Source organism: Gopherus flavomarginatus, chromosome 2 (assembly GCF_025201925.1).
Source record: "Gopherus flavomarginatus isolate rGopFla2 chromosome 2, rGopFla2.mat.asm, whole genome shotgun sequence".
NCBI classification, from domain to species: domain Eukaryota; kingdom Metazoa; phylum Chordata; order Testudines; family Testudinidae; genus Gopherus; species Gopherus flavomarginatus.
In genome coordinates, this window is record NC_066618.1 from 117,525,787 (window position 1) to 117,545,669 (window position 19,883).

Genomic DNA, 19,883 nt, shown 5'->3' on the forward strand with positions numbered 1-19,883 from the left:
ATAAAAAATATGTATAATTATGCTAGGAAACAAAATGATCACTACTCCTTATAACATATCATTTTATGTCATTAACACCAGTTGTTGCTTTAAAACAAAAAAAAAAAAAGTATCTGCTGATATGGGAGAGAGAATTTAAGAATATTTAGCCTGTTTGGGAACATTTTTATTAAGACTGTCGATTAACTGCAGTTAACTCAAGCGATAACTCAAAAATATTAACAATTAAAAAAAATGTATAGCAATTAATCGCAGTTTTAATCGCACTGTTAAACAATAGAATACCAATTGAAATGTATTAAATATTTTTAGATGTTTTTCTACATTTTTAAATATATTGATTTCAATTACAACACAGTATACAAAGTTGACAGTGCTCGCTTTATATTATTTTTGATTACACATATTTGCACTGTAAAAATGGCAAACAAAAGAAACAATATTTTTCAATTCACCTCATACAAGGACTGTAGTGCAATCTCTTTATCGTGTAAGTGCAACTTACAAATGTAGATTTTTATTTGTTACATAACTGCCTTCAAAAACAAAGCCTTGTAGAATTTTGATGCCTACAATTCCACTCAGTCCTACTTCCTGTTCAGCCAATCACTGAGGGTACGTCTACACTACCTGCCGGATTGGCAGGTAGTGATAGATCTATCGGGGATCGATTTATCGTGACTAGTGTAGATGAGATAAAATCAATCCCTGATCACTCTGCCGTCAACTCTGGAACTCCACCGTGGCGAGAGGTGGAAGTGGAGTTGACGGGGGAGCAGCAGTGGTCAACTCACTGCCCTCCTCACAGCCAGGTAAATTGGCCTAAGATACGCTGACTTCAGCTACGTTATTTGTGTAGCTGAAGTTGCGTATCTTAGGTTGACTTCCCCCACTCTCAGTGTAGATCTAGCCTCAGAGAAACAAGCTTGTTTACATTTACAGGAGATAATGATGCCCGCTTCTGATTTACAATGTCACCTGAAAGTGAAAACAGGCGTTCGCATGGCACTTTTGTAGCCGGCATTGCAAGGTATTTATTTGCCAGTTATGCTAAACATTCATATGCTCCTTCATTCTTCAGCCACCACTCCAGAGGACATGCTTCCATGCTGATGACGCTTATTAAAAAAAATAATGCATTAATTAAATTTGTGACTGAACGCCTTGGGGGAGAACTGTACGTCTCCTATTCTGTTTTACCTGCATTCTGCCATATATTTCATGTTATAGCCGTCTTGGATGATGACCCAGCACATGCTGTTCGTTTTAAGAACGCTTTCAACTGCATATTTGACAAAACACAAAGAAGATACCAAAGTGAGATTTCTAAAGATAGCTACAGCACTTGACCCAAGGTTTTAGAATCTGAAGTACCTTCCAAAATCTGATTGGAGTGTGGAGCATGCTTTCAGAAATCTTAAGAGCAACACTCCAATGCGGAAACGACAGAACCCAAATCACCAAACTTTAAAATCAACCTTTCTGTTGTCGGCATCTGACTGAGATGATGAAAATGAACATGCGTCGGTCCACACTGCTTTGGATGGTTATCAAGTAGAACATGTTATAAGCATGGATGCATGTTCTCTGGAATGGTGGTTGAAGCATGAAGGGACATATTAATCTTTAGTGCATTTGGCCCATAAATATCTTGCAATGACGGCTACAGTAGTGCCATGTGAATGTCTGTTCTCACTTTAAGGTGACATTGTAAATAAGAAGCAGGAAGCATTATCTCCGGTTAATATAAAGAAACTCGTTTCTCTTAGCAGTTGGCTGAACAAGAAGTAGGCCTAAGTGGATTTGTAGGCTCTTAAGTTTTACATTGTTTTGCTTCTGAATGTAGTTTTTTTGTACATAATTCTACATTTGTAAGTTCAACTTTCATGATAAAGAGATTACACTACAGTACTTGTATGAGGTGAATTGAAAAATATGATTTTTTTTACAGTGCAAATATTTGTAAACAAAAATATAAAGTGAGCACTGTACACTTTGTATTCTGTGTTGTAACTGAAATCAATATATTTGAAAATGAAGAAAATATCCAAAACTATTTAAATAAATGGTATTCTATTATTGTTTAACAGTGTGGTTAATTGTAATTAATTTTTTTAATCGTTTGACAGCCATAATTTTTATTTATAAAAGACAGTGCTTGAAATTAATTGTTTATTGTTTACTTAATTATGTATTGATTTACTGGTATACATTTTACATTTATACTTGTATTAGTTTCCCTTAAACAACAAAAGATCAGTAGACATTGTGGTCACTGAACATCTTGCAGGATTAACTCTTGTTTTCATCTTTTTGATTAGAGTTTTTCTTCATTTTTACTAAAGCAGTTAATTAAGAGTGGTGCTCCTGATTAACTAGTTTTAGAATTAATAGCTGATTAATAGTCTCAAATTAAATTTATAGTTTTATTAGAAAGGGAGAAATCTACTAGTGATTTTTCAAAGACTTGGACTATACGCATCGGATATCTTACAAAAAATTATAAAATGAAAAAACCTCTCCCAACCAGTGAGTTAACAGCTAATTAATTATGAACTTCTATTTGAATCAGACAGATAGAGAATAAATCATAAGATTTTACCAGAGATTATTCCATTTTATGGAACAAAAGTTTGCAGCTGGTTTCCAATCCCTAAAATAAGTAATTAATGTACATAAAGGGCCCATAGAGCAAAAATAAAATTACTAATGATAGCAGAAACTTTTAATTCCTACTTTTCTAAATGCAATTAATCTTGAATAGTTTCTCTTACTGGGTCCAATAAGGTAGCAATGGTGGTAAACCAAATTATAAATCAGTTTGAAACGATTCATCCCAAAATGAAGACCAAATTAGAAGGTTCTAAAGCAGCATAGTAATAAGCATCAGTTACCATCTACACAGCTGTCTACATAATATGCAGACCTACCTTTGCAACTGACGAAGGAAATGCTCTAATAATTGTTGGATGGGTGTGCTCTCATTTTCAGCTGCAATTTGAGAGAGAGAAAAATATTTATAAAGTTCAGTCAAATGACAGTATTTATTTCTGAACAAAGTTCATGTTTTATACCTGAGTCTATAATAGACAGCCCTGCGGCTCAAACTCGCTCCAGAAGCCAATAAGCCTTGTATTTCAAGGGCAGCAAAAGCACATACAATAAACCTATTTCCTTATATGTTAGTTATTTAATTATATTAAAGGAGAAATGTTCATGCAGCATAGAAGTAAAAGAAATACATACGCTATGGTGCCTACAGCAACATAATCATCCATGATACACAACCTGCATATTTTATGGCAAGCATTTAACAAGCAGTACTATATTCAGGCATCTGTTTAACAAGAAAATGATTTCATATGTGCAGGGGCAGCTCTAGACATTTTGCTGCCCCAAGCACGGCGGCATGCCACGGGGGGCGCTATGCCAGCCCGCCGAGAGGGCGGCAGGCGGCTCCGAAGGACCTCCCATAGGCATGCCTGCGGAGTGTCCACTGATCCCGCGGTCCGCTGGACCCGCGGCTTTGGTGGACCTCCTGCAGGCACGCCTGCGGCAGGTCTACCGGAGCCGCAGGATCAGCAGACCCTCCGCAGGCACGCCTGCAGGAGGTCCACCAGAGCTGCCTGCCGCCTTCTCGGTGGCTGGCATAGCGCCCCTCGCGGCATGCCGCCCCAAGCATGCGCTTGGCATCCTGGGACCTGGAGCTGCCCCTGCATATGTGACACCTGACTCTGCAGGTATTGCTGCAGACGTGCTGATTTCTGCATTTCCTGACTTCATTTTATCAGTGCAACCTTAGTGTTCCATTTACAAAAATGTTTGCATTAGTTTTCCTAAGATTTGGGTTAATTTTTTAAAAATAAAGACAAAGAACAAACACAGATGCTAGAGAGACAAGTATATTTTAATTACTGCACAGATGAATCTATGAAATGCAGCCTACAGGACACATTTCACAGTCATCTGTTTCAAATTTGCCAGGTTTTCAATGCCAAAGTGTGTTTAGAGGCTGTGAATGACCTGTAGGATTATGGCCCATTCTGACAGTGGGCTCACACCCTCCATTTAGGGAGCACCCATAACCTGCAAATTCCTCAAGATTGATTTGCTCAGTTGGTAAGTATAGTTCCCGTCTTTGATTTGCTCTGTCAACAAGCAACGTTCTAATCTTAAGAAGATTGAAATGAAGCCTGCTAATTTTCATACAAGTCCAGATTTCTGTTAGACATTTACTGACGTATCTTTCAAGCAAGCGGCCTAAGCAAAGTTAACATGGCACTCAGGAGTGAGATTCCTTTGCTCTGAATATTTTTTGTTAGTAAAGGATTTCAAAGAATTTAGAAGTCTGAAGGAATTAAAAAAAAATGGCTTATAAAAATTACCTAAATTTAATATTGAGTAGTCTCGCCAGGATCTAATGGAATTTGTATAGTAAGAAGGGATAAACACTCACATTATAGGTACATGCACTAGCTGCCCATTGGCACCTGAAAAGGTTTTAAGGTGTTATAGCCAAAATTAACAAAACAATGACTCAGGATCTGTGTAACTGAGAGCATTCCACAAATAATATCAGGTAGGTGATTGAGCTGAAGCTTGACAAATTAGAAAAGAAAGCTTGCTGCTGGTGAAGCATTCTCCCTTGCCTGTGGATTTGCTCCTGCACTGGTTCAAAATAGTGTGAATTTTCTGACACTTAGGGCATACTGCAAAGACCAATTTTTGCACAGGACACTGAGGGAAGGGTATGGTGTAGAGGTGGAAGAGGGACTTGGGGAAAGCTTACAGACAGGGATTTTGTTACGTTTTCTGCTGAATCCCTGCTTTGGTGTGGGATCTCTGGCTCTTTTGCTTGTTTCTGCATTTTATCATTGTAGGTTATATTTTAATGTCATGTCAGGAAGTTAGAGAAATGCATAGGTGTCCTTTATATGTTCAATCAAAATAATTACATGTAGCTGCAGTTTACCTTATTCTGGTGCACATACTGCAAACAGCAATACTGGAATGATACTTAAATATCCTTTTTTATACAGTGAAACCCGGCTATAACGCAATGTTTGGGGTCCAAAAAATTCCATCGCGATAAATGCGGGGTCGCGGTATAGTGGGATTTCAAGCCAGTCAGTTTAAGTCAGTGGTCCCGAATGCGGTGCATTGATTTGCGCCACCTAGTGCCTAGTGCCCAGCAGGGGAGAGAAGCCGTGGCCCCGCACCTGCCGGGGACAGAGAACTCGAATGCTGAGGGCGCCGGTGCCCTCTGTTCCCAGCAGGTGTGGGGCCACGGCTTCTCTCCCTTGCTGGGCACTAAGCGGGGGCACATCAATGTCCCGGCGGGTGCCATGGCATTGGGGACCACTGGTATTAGGCCTTAAAGGGGAGCCAACTTATGATCGTGTTAAATGCAATTTCACGGTATGGCGGGGCGCGTTATTGTGAGGTTTGACTGTACTTCAAACAGGCAAATACACTCTGATGTGATCTTGTGAAGAACTAGAAGTAAATTTTCAGATAACTGGCACCTGAGAATGTACCCATCAAGCCCCAAAGCTGCTAAGAGGAATAACTGCTTTTTATGCAGTATCTTTCCAACCTGGAAAAGTCTGCTGATATCCAGGTATTTCACCAGAAATCTCTACATTCTGCTGGAAAGCTTAATACCTTGGTATATTATCAGAAGTATTATTTTAACACTTAGTTATGAAAAAATTTAAAGAACATACTAGGAAATTTAAATTTTCCTGGTTTCCCACCTAGTCTTGGTCACTTACCTGGCTGAGTTCTGCAAGCTCTGACTGGGCGATCTGGAGGTGGCTCAACTTCCACTTTTTTCCCAGGATCAAAGTCATCTGTTTCTCCCTCAGTGTCACACTGTTCTTTTTCCCTCTTTCTCTTTTTTTCTTCCTAATATAGCAAGGATAGGAGATAGTTAAAAGAAGATATTCACAAAGGGAAGTTCAAGTTCCAATAAAATATTCTCATACAAAAACCTTTTATTAAAATAATACTTAGTATCCAAGTGATACCAATGAAAGTCAAGAAATTTAAAGACAAATATACACTTTCATCAAATCCCTGGGGGAAAAAAGCCAGACTCCTAGTGTTGAACTGTAAGATGGACAATTATGATCTAAAGCACAACCTTATACGTACTTTCTTTAAAATGCTTTCTGTTACTTACAGTAACTGTTTGCAAATCACTTCCATTTCTGTATCTATTCAGCTACTTTTTTTGGTTGACAGTTGCTAGAAAAAATGGCATTAAAATGTATACAAATAATTGCACAATGAAAGAGCACAGTTAACTGTAAAGTTCTGTAAGTCTTGACTGGTCAGCTGTGATGCTTCATCTTATAGTTACTATGAATGAAGTAAGAAGCACATAGCTTTACTTTGTTCACTACACATTTACAGTGGTGCAGTTAACAGAAGACAGTCTGCACTGGGTGGAGTAAGTACACTGAAACTCAAACTCCACAGTAGAGCAACTACAAACGCTTTGCAAGATTGGAGATATCTGACGGATCTTCTCCTGTAAGCCTCCATAGCATGAGAACAATCTTTCATTGAATTAGGCGGCCTCACTCCATTTTTTACTACAGTGCTTACTGATGCATGCTCACCGCTGCCCTGTCATTTACAACATTTGAATATATCACTGTTAAAAGGTTCTATAATTTTAGACTACTGCACATCTGCTAATTATGAAGGTTTGAAAATCGTAACTTAGAAAAGTAAAATAAAAATCATCACAGGACACAGCAAAACACTTTTCTTCCCTGTCTGAGGGGTTAGAGCAACCCCTTACAACCGCATCTGCTTACAACCGCATCTGCTCTAACCCCTCAGACAAAGACCAACACCTACAAAATCTCCACCAACCATTCTCAAAACTACAGTACCCGCACGAGGAAATACGGAAACAGATCAACAGAGCCAGACGTGTACCCAGAAGCTTCCTGCTGCAAGACAAACCCAAGAAAGAAACCAACAGGACTCCACTGGCCATCACATACAGTCCCCAGCTAAAACCCCTCCAACGCATCATCAGGGATCTACAACCCATCCTGGACAATGATCCCACACTTTCACAGGCTTGGGGTGGCAGGCCAGTCCTCGCCCACAGGCAACCTGCCAACCTGAAATATATTCTCACCAGTAACTGCACACCACACCATAGTAACTCTAGCTGAAGAACCAATCCATGCAACAAACCTCGATGCCAACTCTGCCCACATATCTACACCAGCGACACCATCACAGGACCTAACCAGATCAGCCACACCATCACCGGTTCATTCACCTGCACGTCCACCAATGTAATATACGCCATCATATTCCAGCAATGCCCCTCTGCTATGTACATTGGCCAAACTGGACAGTCGCTACGGAAAAGGATAAACGGACACAAATCAGATATTAGGAATGGCAATATACAAAAACCTGTAGGAGAACACTTCAACCTCCCTGGTCACACTATAGCAGACCTTAAGGTGGCCATCCTGCAGCAAAAAAAATTTCAGGACCAGACTTCAAAGAGAAACTGCTGAGCTTCAGTTCATCTGCAAATCTGACACCATCAGCTCAGGATTAAACAAAGACTGTGAATGGCTTGTCAATTACAAAACCAGTTTCTCCTCCCTTGGTTTTCACACCTCAACTGCTAGAACAGGGCCTCATCCTCCCTGATTGAACTACCTCATTATCTCTAGCTTGCCTGCATATATACCTGCCCCTGGAAATTTCCACTACATGCATCTGATGAAGTGGGTATTCACCCACGAAAGCTCATGCTCCAAAACGTCTGTTAGTCTATAAGGCGTCACAGGATTCTTTGCTGCTTTTACATGGACTTTATGTATATTATAAAACAGCTATTTAGGAATGCTTTAGGGCATTTTACAAAATGTTATACTTGTTTTTTTTTAAATCCCTCTCCTTTTGGTAAAGCCAGGCAGCTTAGTTATCAAGGGTATCTGTGCAGGTCTCAAAGGGAGCCACAGAAGCCTTTAAACATAATCTGAAATAGATCTTCTATACCTAACGATGTTAGTTTTGAAGTCTGACATGTCAGGAACTTCCAGGACAAGAATCACGTGCTGGGTTCAGTCAGAAGCTGGGACTCTCCTCTTCTCAATGTAATAAAGCACCTGTTTTTAACTCCAATGAGATGCAACATATCAGATTTTAAAAAGGCAAAGTTTTCAATTGTAGACAAGCTGTCATGAAGACTGATTAGTGGGTAATACAGTAAAAGATTTATAAAATAATCATTTATTACATTGTTCTGCAAATTATCGTATGAATACCTTCCACATATGTGAGGAGCACACAGATGTTTCACAAGTTGTAAGAACACACCACTTCCTGTTGTCTCAGGGAACATTAAGATACTGGGAGCCTCTGAAAGGGAAATTAAATCTAAGGACTGTTAGCTGACCACATTACATATTTTGGCTAAGAACAGAGAGAACAGCAGTGACTAGGACCCAAACCACACAGGTAGGCTCAGAAGGATGAGATTTTTAATCGGTAAGTATTTGTACATGTTGCTTTCATCATACACAAACAAACCAACAACAACAAAGTCCATAAAAATAACTGAAATTTGCACACAAACAAAAAGAAATAAGCAGTCAGAGGACTTAAACTCTAATAAGGATATTTTCTTTGTATATTTTGACATGTGATATTGACAATTTATGTTTTAGCAGGTTTCAGAGTGGTAGCTGTGTTAGTCTGTATCAGCAAAAAGAACGAAGAGTACTTGTGGCACCTCAGAGACTAACAAATTTATTTTGGTATAAGCTTTCGTGGGCTAAAACCCACTTCATCTTGGGTTTTAGCCCAAGAAAAATTATGCCCAAATAAATTTGTTAGTCTCTAAGGTGCCACAAGTACTCCTCGTTACTTATGTTTAAACAGTTTATCAAGTTTTAACTTTCTAAATCTCAGTGTCTACTGTCATTAAATAGTTATTGTCTGACTCCTCCCATAATTTCCTATACGTGTGAACATTGAAATGGATAAACATTGAAAACATGGTGAAAAAAATTAACATTGATATCTGTCAAATCTATAAAACATATTGAATTCTGCCAAGCCCAAGTATAGGGCTTTGTAGATCAGTAAACATCTTGAACTGCCCTTAGATGTTAACAGAGAGACAATGCAGTATCTGAAGTAGTGGTGTAACACAAATCCTGCACAACATTGTGCTAAGCAAGAAGGTTGTCTTACTGTGCACCAACTGAAGTGGTCTTTAGAGACAGTCCCACATACAAAATGTTAACTCATCCGACATGGAGGTGACAAAGGCATAGATGACTATGGCAAGTGAAGAAACTGAAAAATAGTTACAACCAGTTGTAGAGGACTTCAATGGGGCTACTCATAGGAATAAATTTAAAAAGACGTGCGTAAGTAGAGATTGAGGGATTATAAAATTTAGCCCTACTCGAACTTCTAAATGTAATTAATTTGGTGAAATACAGCCCTTACTTTTGTTTTTTAAGAAGACAGAAAATTTGGACAAAAACAGAATTTTTTTTGTTTTTTTAAAGAGTGAGATGAAAATATACAAAAAGGACCCTCATTGGATTAGAAGTGGTGGAAAGGAAGAAATAAAACTGCTATGTTTTAGTTATTCCTCTCAGTCAACTGCATCTTAAACTGAAATGTACACTTTCATGCAAGAGACACCTCTCAGATATGACAAGCAAATGTGAAAAGAATTTGTCCCCCTGCGAGTCATTGTTTACCTTTCTCTTCCTTCTTTCTTCGTCATCAAGATGCTTTTCTTTTTCTTTCTCAGACTTTTTTTTCTTTTTCTTCTTCTTTTCTTTGTGTCGCTCTCGCTCATGGTCTGACCTGTCATCGTAATAACTTGAATCGTGCCCTGATCCTGAGAGTTCAGTGACCTCACTTCCTCCAACTTTAAGCACTAGCTTCAAGGGCTTTTCCAGGGGCTTATCAACATAATCTAAATTAAAGCACAGTAAAAAAAAAAAATCATAAACACAAAAAAAGTTACGCAGTAAACAATAATAGTTATCAGACAGTATCATTCTACCAAAAATTCCATTTACAAACTAGCGTATAGCGCAATTACTGTGAAATGTATATGAAGGAGTTTTAAAAGAAAAAATCCTTAATTGACAGATCTGAGGTAGGAAACAACTGTCCTAAACAAAAATGTTGGTTTCCTTAAATTTAACTTTATTTTCTTGTATAATAAGGATTCATAAAAAATCATAATTTGCTATGTTTTAGAAAACATCCGAAAAATTGTGTAATTGGGTACCAATCCTGAAAACATATTCACACATGCTTAGCTTTACTCACTCGAGTAAGGTAAAGTACAGTTATAAATGTTTGCAGGATCCAGGAATTTAACAGTTTCTAAAGAAAGAATCTTAACAATTGATTGTCTGACAAGAAATTAAATCAATCTTTATATTAAAAACAAATATTGTGTCAACTATTTACAGACTTTTTTTTAAATCAGTATTTCAACTATTTGCTTAAGTAATTTCCTCTTGAACCATTAAGGAGCCAACATTTCATTATTCCTTTTTCTGCTAGTGACGCCTGTCCCATAGATTATAACTTTCTAACAAATAAACTATGTTCAGATGAGGCCAAAAGAATTGAAAACATTTTTAAAGAACCAAGACTGTAAACTGAAGTTATTTGATTCTTTGTCAGATTAATTCAATTCACCATCTTATTTAAAGTGACTCAGGACAGCAGAAATGAAAATGATTCCGTTAATAACACGAGAGAGAACGGGATAAAGAAGACTGGCATCAGAATAGTTTATATATCCTTAGCTTGTGCATTGCAGTGTTTTTATGGCTGCGTTCAATGGTACATCTTCTCTTGAATCGCACATAATCATAACTCTAACATTTATGACGTTTTTTGTTTTGAATTACTTGAAATCAATGATTTAAAAATAAAAAAACTTTTTTTGTTTTTAAAATAAACTTATTTAAAATTAAATTTGAAACTATGATTATGTATATTAGGGCCTAAACTTACTATCTTGTATTAATTTACAATTAAATACAATATTAGGCAGTACATGTTTGCTGTCAAAGTTTTAAAGAAAGTCAAACTACTGAGGCCTGGTCCACACTATGCAGTTAAATCGATTTTAACAGCGTTAAATCGATTTAACGCTGTACCCGTCCACACTACAATGCACTTTAAATCGATTTAAAGGGCTCTTAAAATCGATTTCTGTACTCCTCCCCAACGAGAGGAGTAACGCTAAAATCGATATTAGCATATCGATTTAGGGTTAGTATGGCCGCAAATCGAAGTTATTGGCCTCCAGGCGGTATCCCACAGTGCACCAGTGGCCGCTCTGGACAGGTAACTGAACTCTAATGCACTGGCCAGGTATACAGGAAAAGCCCCGCGAACTTTTGAATTGCATTTCCTGTTTGGCCAGCGTGGAGCTATCATCAGCACAGGTGACCATGCAGAGCTCATCAGCACAGGTAACAATGCAGTCTCCTGAGAATAGAAAAAGAGCACCCGCATGGACCGCATGAGAGGTACTGGATCTTATTGCTATATGCGGAGAGCATTCAGTGCTATCAGAACTGCGGTCCAAAAGACGAAATGAAAAAACTTCTGAAAAAATTTCCAATACCATGAGGGAGAGAGGCCACAACAGGGACTCAGTGCAGTGCAGAGTGAAAGTGAAGTAGCTCAGACAAGCCTACCAGAAAACCAAAGCAGAAACGGCAGATCCGGATCAGGGCCAAAAACATGCCGCTTCTATGCTGAGCTGCATACAATTTTAGGGGGCTGCGCCACCACTACCCCCCCCTTGTCCGTGGATTCCGAGGTGGGGGTTATAATCTCACCCATGGATGAGGATTCAGCGGAGGGGGAAGATGACGAGGAGGATGAGCTTGCAGAGAGCACACAGCACTCCATTCTCCCCAACAGCCAGGAGCTTTTTGTGACCTAGACGGAATTACCGTCCCTGCCCTCCCAAGCCACTAGCCCAGACAGTGAAGCCATGGAAGCGACCTCTGGTGAGTGTACCTTTGTAAATATAAAACATAGTTTAAAAGCAAGCGTTTTTTAATGATTGATTTGCCATGAGTGTTTGGCATGCATTAGCAGGCATTAAAGTTACTGGAACAGTTTGTTAACATGTCTGGGGATGGAGCGGAAATCCTCCAGGGACATCTCCATGAAGCGCTCCTGGAGGTACTCCAAAAGCCTTTGCAGAAGGTTTCTGGGCAAGGCAGCCTTGTTCCGTCCACCATGGTAGCACACTTTACCACGCCATGCATGTAGCAAGTAATCTGGTATCATTGCATGACAAAGCCTAGCTGCATATGGTCCCGGTGATTGCAGGCATTCAAGAAACATCCGTTCTTTATCTCGCTCTGTTATCCTCAGCAGAGTGATATCGTTCATGGTAACCTGGCTGAAATTAAGGAATTTTATTAAGGGGACAGAGCTGGCCATTCCTACTGGGCTGCTTGCCTGTTGCTTAAAAGAAATCCTTCCTTGCAGGTAGCCAAGCGGTTTAGCGTTTGGCCAGCAGGAATCTTCCCAGCTACCAGCCACGCGATGGGGGGGAGGAGGGGAGGAGAAAGGGGAGGTGATTAGCAGTGATCTGCCATTATACCAGCCATGCGGTAGGGGGAGGGGTAAAGCAATTCCAGTGTTAGGGTTAGGGTTTGGCGTCTGCTGCTCCTTGTAAAAGCAGCAGCAGCACAGGGAGAAGCTATATGCCTTATATGCCTTACCATGACTGCATGCAAGCTGAATTGTGATGCCCGGACCTGCGTCTGTGTTGATCTGTTACATCACAGCCGCAGGCACTCAATACTAAAAGAATCCAAATGAGACCTTGTAGTGAAATCACATGTGCTATGTAAGGTGAATAGTGTAGTTCACTGTGAAAGAGTATAACCATTGTTCTGTGAAATGTATCTTTTATAATCCTTCTCTCACTATTTTCCGCCACTCATGCAGCTGCAAATTTTTCAAGCCTCCCTACTCCATCCCGAAGGCTAGCTCAGATAAGGCGGAGGAAGAAGAGGACACGAGATGAAATGTTCACAGAAATCATGGCAGTAACCCGCAATGAAAGAGCTCATCTGGGGGAGTGGAAGGACGTGGTAGCAAAGTACAGGAAAGATGCCAGTGAACGTGAGGACAGGAGGGACCAACGTGAGGATAGGAGGGACAAACGTGAGGATAGGAGAGACGCTCGAGATGAGAGGTGGCGGCAGGAAGATCAGCGGTGGCGGGATGCAATGCTGGAGCTGCTGCGTGATCAAACTGACATCCTCCGACGTCTGGTGGATCTTCAGGAAGAGCAGCGGGGTCACAGAGTGCCGCTCCAGCCCATGTTTAACCACCCTCAGTACTCACCGTGTTCCATATCTTCCACACCCAGACGTTTAAGAACGCAAGGGAGAAGGCTTTCTGCACCCGCCCACTCCACCCCCGTGGACAGTCCAACCAAAAGACTGTCATTACATTGAAATGTCCTTAATGGCCTTTTTCTTTCCTCCTATCCTCCTCCCAAACCACACCGGGGATACCCTGTTAATTCTCTGCCTCTTTTTATAATTACATGCTTCTTAAACAATAGTAACTTTATTTCCATAAGCAAGCTGTAATCAAAGGGGGAGGGTGGGTTGCTCACAGGAGGAGTCAATAAAGGGGGGGAGGTTCATTAAGGGGAAAAACACAACAGTCACATCGTACCCTGGCCCGTGATGAAACTCGTTTTCAAGGCTTCTCTGATGCGCACCGCTTCCTGCTGAGCTCTTCTAATCGCCCTGGTGTCTGGCTGCGCGTAATCAGCGGCCAGGTGATTTGCCTCAGCCTCCCACCCCACCATAAAGGTCTCCCCCTTACTTTCACAGAGATTGTGGAGCACACAGCAAGCAGCAATAACAAAGGGGACATTGGTTTGGCTGAGGTCTGAGCGAGTGAGTAATGTTCTCCAGCGGGCTTTTAAACAGCCAAATGCACATTCTACCACCATTCTGCACTTGCTCAGCCTGTTGCTGAACAGCTCCTGACCACTGTCGAGGCTGCCTGTGTATGGCTTCATGAGCCATGGCATCAAGGGGTAGGCTGGGTCCCCCAGGATAACTACAGGCATTTCAACATCCCCAGCTGTTATTTTCTGGTCCAGGAAGTAAGTACCTTGCTGCAGCTGTTTAAACTGGGGGGAGGGATAGCTCAGGGGTTTGAGCATTGGCTTACTAAACCCAGGGTTGTGAGTTCAATCCCTGAGGGGGCCATTAAGGGAACTGAGGTAAAAATCTGGGGATTGGTCCTGCTTGGAGCAGGGGGTTGGACTAGATGACCTCCTGAGGTCCCTTCCAACCCTAATAGTCTATGATTCTATGATTCAATGAAACAGAGCAGTGCTTCTGAAGATGCGAGCGTCATGAACCCTTCCTGGCCATCCCACGTGGATGTTGGTGAAACGCGCCTTGTGATCCACCAGTGCTTGCAGCACCATTGAAAAGTAACCCTTGCGGTTTATGTACTGGGTGCCCTGGTGCTCCAGTGCGAAGATAGGGATATGGGTTCCATCTATCGCCCCCCTACAGTTAGGGAATCTCATTGCAGCAAAGCCATCCACTATGAGCTGCACGTTTCCCAGAGTCACAACCTTTCATAGCAGCAGCTTAATGATTGCTTTGGCTACTTGCAACACAGCAGCCGCTACAGTAGATTTTCCCACTCCAAACTGATTCTCGACTGACTGGTAGCTGTCTGGCGTTGCAAGTTTCCAGAGGGCTATTGCCACTCGCTTCTCCACTGTGAGGGCTGCTCTCATCCTGGTATTATGGCGTTTCAGGGCAAGGGAAAGCAAGTCACAAAGTTCCATGAAAGTGCTCTTATGCATGCGAAAGTTCCGCAGCCACTGCGAATCATCCCACACCTGCAAAACCATGCGGTCCCACCAGTCTGTGCTTGTTTCCCGGGCCCAAAATCAGCGTTCAATGGGTAGAACCTCTCCCATTACCATCAGGAGCTCCAAAGCGCGGGGGCCAGCGGTTAGGGAGAAATCAGTGTCCATGTCCTCATCACTCTCGTCGCCGCGCTGCCGTAGCTGCCTCCTCCTCTCCTGCGTTTGCAGTTCATGGTTCACCATAGACAGCACGAGAATGCGTGAGGTGTTTACAACATCCACGATCGCGCTACTGAGCTGAGCAGGGTCCATGCTTGCTGTGCTATGGCGTTTGCTCAGTTCACCCAGTAAAAAAGGCGCGAAATGGCTGTCTGCTGCTTTCAGGAAGGGAGGGGTGAGGCTGTACCCAGAACCACCCGCAACAATGATTTTTGCCCCATCAGGCACTGGAGTAGTAACCCAGAATTCCAAGGGTCAGGGAAGACTGCAGGAACTATGGGATAGCTACAGGATAGCTAACCACAGTGCAACGCTCCGGAAATCGATGGTAGCCTAGACCATGGACGCACACCGCTGAATTAATGTGCCTAGTGTGGACGCATAAAATCGACTTTATAACATCTGTTTTATAAAACCGGTTTAAGTTAATTCGAAATTATACTGTAGTGTAGACGTACCCTGAACTGCTGAAAGTGATTAGCTAAGTACCTAGAACCAGAGTTTGCTGAAGTGCTAAACCAGCTTTTGACAGCAAATATCTTTTTTTGCAGGTGCCAAGAGAATATTTTTCTTTCAGTTTATTCAACTAGTTCAGTTAAATGACTAGTTCACTCAAACTTGAGAAACTAGTTGGGAACTGAAAAAGGAGGAAAGCTTGTTTTCTTCCCCCAGTCTATGAAAAAAAGCTAAGGTCTTGTCTAGCTACCAAGTTTTGTCACCAAAAATTGTCTTTTGGTGACAAAACAGCAAGAGCGTACACACAACAATGGGAATTCTGTCACGAAAAACACCCAGTTTTGGCAACAAAAAACTACCACCCCAGGAGAGACTTTTGTCTTTTCCCTTCCTTTTATTGTGGACTAAGAGGCAGTGTAGATATTGCTGATTGTTTGTCAACAGAACTGGCTTCCGCCAGTATCCCACAATGCCCGCCCTGATTGCTCTGCTCAGTGTTTTGATCTCTGCTGCCCTGCAGGCATCTCCCCTCCCACCTCCCTTTCAACCCTTGGGGAATTATCCTGTTCTGCCCTACACTAGAAACACAGCAGCAGGGGGACAGACTGCTGTGCTGCTTTGCCATTCCTTAACGTGGAGAGCTCACAGAGCTACTCATGCTACTGCTCTTGGCAGATGAGGGGGCTGTGGGAGAACTTGGAAAGAATCCCAAGATGCACAGTGATCAGCTCTTCCTTCCCACAACGCTGCACTGTGGGATACATACCCACAGTGCATTGCTCACCCTGTTGATGATGGTGTCCTCGATGTGGACATGATCTGTCGACAGAGGGAACAAGTGTGAACACACTTTGGAAATTTTTGTTTTGTTGACTTTTAGGTGTCCACATAAGTTTTGTCAACAAAATGCAGTAGCGTAGACAAGTTCTCAGTGTGATAAGAACTACTAGGGCTTGTCTACACTTAAAACGCTGCTACGCCACTGTAGCATTTAAATATAGACACTACCTAAGCAGATGGGAGGGTTCTACTATCAATGTAGGTAATCCACCTCCCCAAGAGGAGGTAGCTAGGTTGACAGAAGAATTATTCGCAAAAAGAACAGGAGGAGTACTTGTGGCACCTTAGAGACTAACAAATTTATTTCAGCATGAAATATTTGTTAGTCTCTAAGATGCCACAAGTACTCTTGTTCTTTTTGCGGATACAGACTAACACGGCTACTACTCTGAAAGAAGAATTATTGCATTCCCTAGCACCGTCTACATGGGGACTTTCTGTCTACATGTAGATTTTTCACACCCCTGGACTGATTAGTCAAACCGACCTAATTTTTTTCCTGTAGACCAGGTCTTACTTCTAAAATCTTGAAGAACACAGTGACCAGACACAACCAGCTCAATTTACTAATTACTTCCTTTGTTTAATAAATCAGTCTTAAATGCAAAACATTCTTTAATAAAAAAATTCTGATACAATCAGCACACTGAAGACAATTTTTAAATTAAAAAAATAAGATGCTGCTTTTTTGCGCATTTTAAAATTAATTCCAATATACATCCCAGTACAGCTCATCACAAATCACAAGTACAAAATTAATTTAGTAAATAAATGCAATTCATCATTTTCTAATTGAAAAAATGAAAAAAATAAGAATCAGATTAAATGTATGTTAACCTATATAATTGCTTAAATATGTACAGATGTAGCATGCTGTCTGAGCTAGCAAAATGAAGTACCAATTTTAGCACAGAGCTATCTTTAGCTGTAAATCAACATTTTAATTATTACCAACCCATGAGAATCAACATTTCTTTAGAAAAACAACTAAAGTTAAAATGCAATAACACAGTTAAGACAGATGATGTAAACTAAGGTTTCCTACTTGCTGATTTAAATCATGATTAAAATCGGTGATTTAAACTGCTCTGATTTAAATCAAGCTCTCTTTTTTTTCTTCAGGCTCTATCAGCAATTAGTGCATCTGTTTTTTTAAATACAACGGTTCAAATATTGTATGGGAAACTTTCTTTCACAGATGCACCTAACTCATTGGCTCCCTGAAGAGTTACGTATGTGCACTGAACATAGAAGGAAACTGTGATAGCACCTGAATACACGAAAACTTTACTTCTGTGAAAGTAGAATGAATTAAAGAAATGTTGTATGTACCTTTGAGCAGAAATAAGAAATGTTGAAATACAGGTGCCAGGAAAAGAAACATTAGGCATAAACAAGGGTGCTAATGGCAAAACATTAACAGAAGATCAGTAATAGTTAGTAAGGAAATAGGATATGCATGCCTAGCCCAGGTAAACTTTTCAGATTCTGCTTCCTTTGTTACGTGCTCGCCCTTTTATCTGTATAAATAAGATAGTTTGTGTCTTGCATGGTGCTCACATTATCTGGGTGTCATTAGCAGAACGCTGTGTTAATAAAACAGAGTGGTCTGACAAACTGTGAGTCCTGAGTCTAACTCTTGACACTTCGCAGTGTTTGTGCTGAACCAAGGATGTTAGAAAGAGAAGGCAGGTGAGGAGAGATGGCAGGGACACTTGCTCATACAGACTAACAGGGCTCCCGCTCGGAAACCCGTCTCCAAGGAGTGCGTGAATGTGGTGCTAGGCTCTGCCAGGGTCCCTAGCAGAGCCCCGCTGACTCCACAGGGCCTTGCGGGGCTCTCCCTAGCGCACTGCGAAGATACAGTATCAGGGATCAAAGCGACACTCCGCAGCCTGACGCGTGAGCTGGGCTCGGTACTAGCACTGGGGTCTCCAGCCCCGCACGTTAGTTGCTGCTCTTCATTTGGCCGATTCCTGCCCGTCTATTTTCAGATGGGAACCGGCCCGGCGAGCAGGCCCAGACTCCGCGCAGCGCGGGGAGCGCGACAGCACCACACTCCGCTCAGGCCGCGGGAGGGACACCAGCGCTCCCGGGAGGGCAGCAAGGCGGGGGCGCCCCCCCGCGGCGCCGGCCCGGGTCTCAGCGCCCCCCGCTATAAAACAGGCGTCGCGAGTCCCCCGCTGGCAGCTACAACCGGGGCCGAATACGCCGAGCGAGCGGCGCCGCCCGCGGGCTGAGCAGGCAGCGAAGGGCCCCGCGCTCCCTGCCGCCGGCACTCACCGCTGTAGGTGGGGGGCGCGGCGGCCGAGCGCCATTCCGCCTTCTCCGTCTTGTGCTTCTTGTGCTTCTTGCCCATGGCGGCCCCGCCGCGGCCGGAAACAGCCACCGTCGCCACTCGAGCCCCACCGGAAGCGAGTCGGGGGATGCACTTCCGGATAAGGGGTCGACTGGGAGCATGAACTTCCGGGGCAGGAGGCGGGGTTCCCTTCCCCGCGTTTTTCCAAAAGTAGCGACGGCAGCTACTTCCCGTGCGCGAGCCCAGCCCAGCCCCGCTCCTTCCCGCGGCGCGCGGAGCGGTACGTTACGTTACGTCACGTCGCGTCACGCTACACTGGGGGAGCGGGCGGCGCGGGATGGGCTGAGGGCTCCGGTTCCGGCTGCGGGGCACGATCCGCGCTGGGGCTCAGACGGGCTCCCTGGAGCCGAGCGGCCCGGAGCCCCCCTGGCAGCGCGGGCCAGGGGTGAGCGCCGAGCAGCGCAGCCCGGCCCGTCCCTACAGCGGCCCGTGCGGTGTCTCTGGGGTCCGCCTGTGCCCTCTGCACCCGAGCCGCATCCGCGCAGGCCCTGGGGCGGCCGGGTGTAGACAGAACATCGTGTTCGCACGCGGTGGTGCCCGGTCGGGTCAGCCCGACGTTCCCTGCCGGGTAGGGGCCTAACCGCCTCGCCCTGAAGGTCCGATAGAGAAGCTAACGCGATTAAATAATAGATGACTGTGTCTAGGGCTATAAAGTAGGGGGAGGGCAAACTATGGCCCATGAGCCAGATCCAGCCCCTCAGGGATTTGGATCCAGCCCACGGGCTTGCCCCCTGTGCAGGGCCAGTGCAAGGATATTTTGTGCCCTAGACGAAACTTCCACCTTTCCCCCTCCCCTGCCCCCAGCACAGAGCATTGCTTATTATAAACTTTCATAAATGAATACAGTGGAGTTACATCTTGGGGCTGGTTCTAAGATCAGTGTGTAAGAGGAAAATCACATAGTGAAAATGACCATAAACTATGGAACATACAGTATACCCTAGAACAGGGGTCCTCAACCTACAGCCTGCGTGCTGATTTTTTTTTTAATGACAGGCTGTGGGTCCCGGCTGCCGCTGAGGCTTCTGCCGGTCTGGGGTTCAGAGTGCTGTAGATGGCTGTCTAGTTCGCCTAGTGGTTATGCTGGCCCTG

General features: G+C 43.0%; 2 protein-coding genes across 7 annotated transcripts in view; one reads left to right on the forward strand and one right to left on the reverse strand.

The window, feature by feature from the left end:
• The window catches only part of BRD9 (bromodomain containing 9), a 64,936-nt gene extending 46,098 nt beyond the window's left edge, over positions 1 to 18,838 (reverse strand). For all 6 annotated transcript variants that reach the window (XM_050938208.1, XM_050938206.1, XM_050938207.1 and 3 more), the window contains exons 1-4: positions 18,716 to 18,838; positions 9,765 to 9,985; positions 5,775 to 5,907; positions 2,931 to 2,991 (exon numbers count right to left, since the gene is read on the reverse strand). In XM_050938208.1, coding sequence (XP_050794165.1) covers positions 2,931 to 2,991; positions 5,775 to 5,907; positions 9,765 to 9,985; positions 18,716 to 18,791 — 491 coding nt within the window. In that variant the 5' untranslated portion in view covers positions 18,792 to 18,838. The remainder of the gene's footprint in view (positions 1 to 2,930; positions 2,992 to 5,774; positions 5,908 to 9,764; positions 9,986 to 18,715) is intronic.
• Positions 18,839 to 18,932: 94 nt separating this feature from the next.
• The window catches only part of TRIP13 (thyroid hormone receptor interactor 13), a 35,812-nt gene continuing 34,861 nt past the window's right edge, over positions 18,933 to 19,883 (forward strand). Inside the window, exon 1 of the mRNA XM_050938239.1 lies at positions 18,933 to 19,011. The gene's annotated coding sequence lies outside the window, so the exon portion shown is untranslated. The remainder of the gene's footprint in view (positions 19,012 to 19,883) is intronic.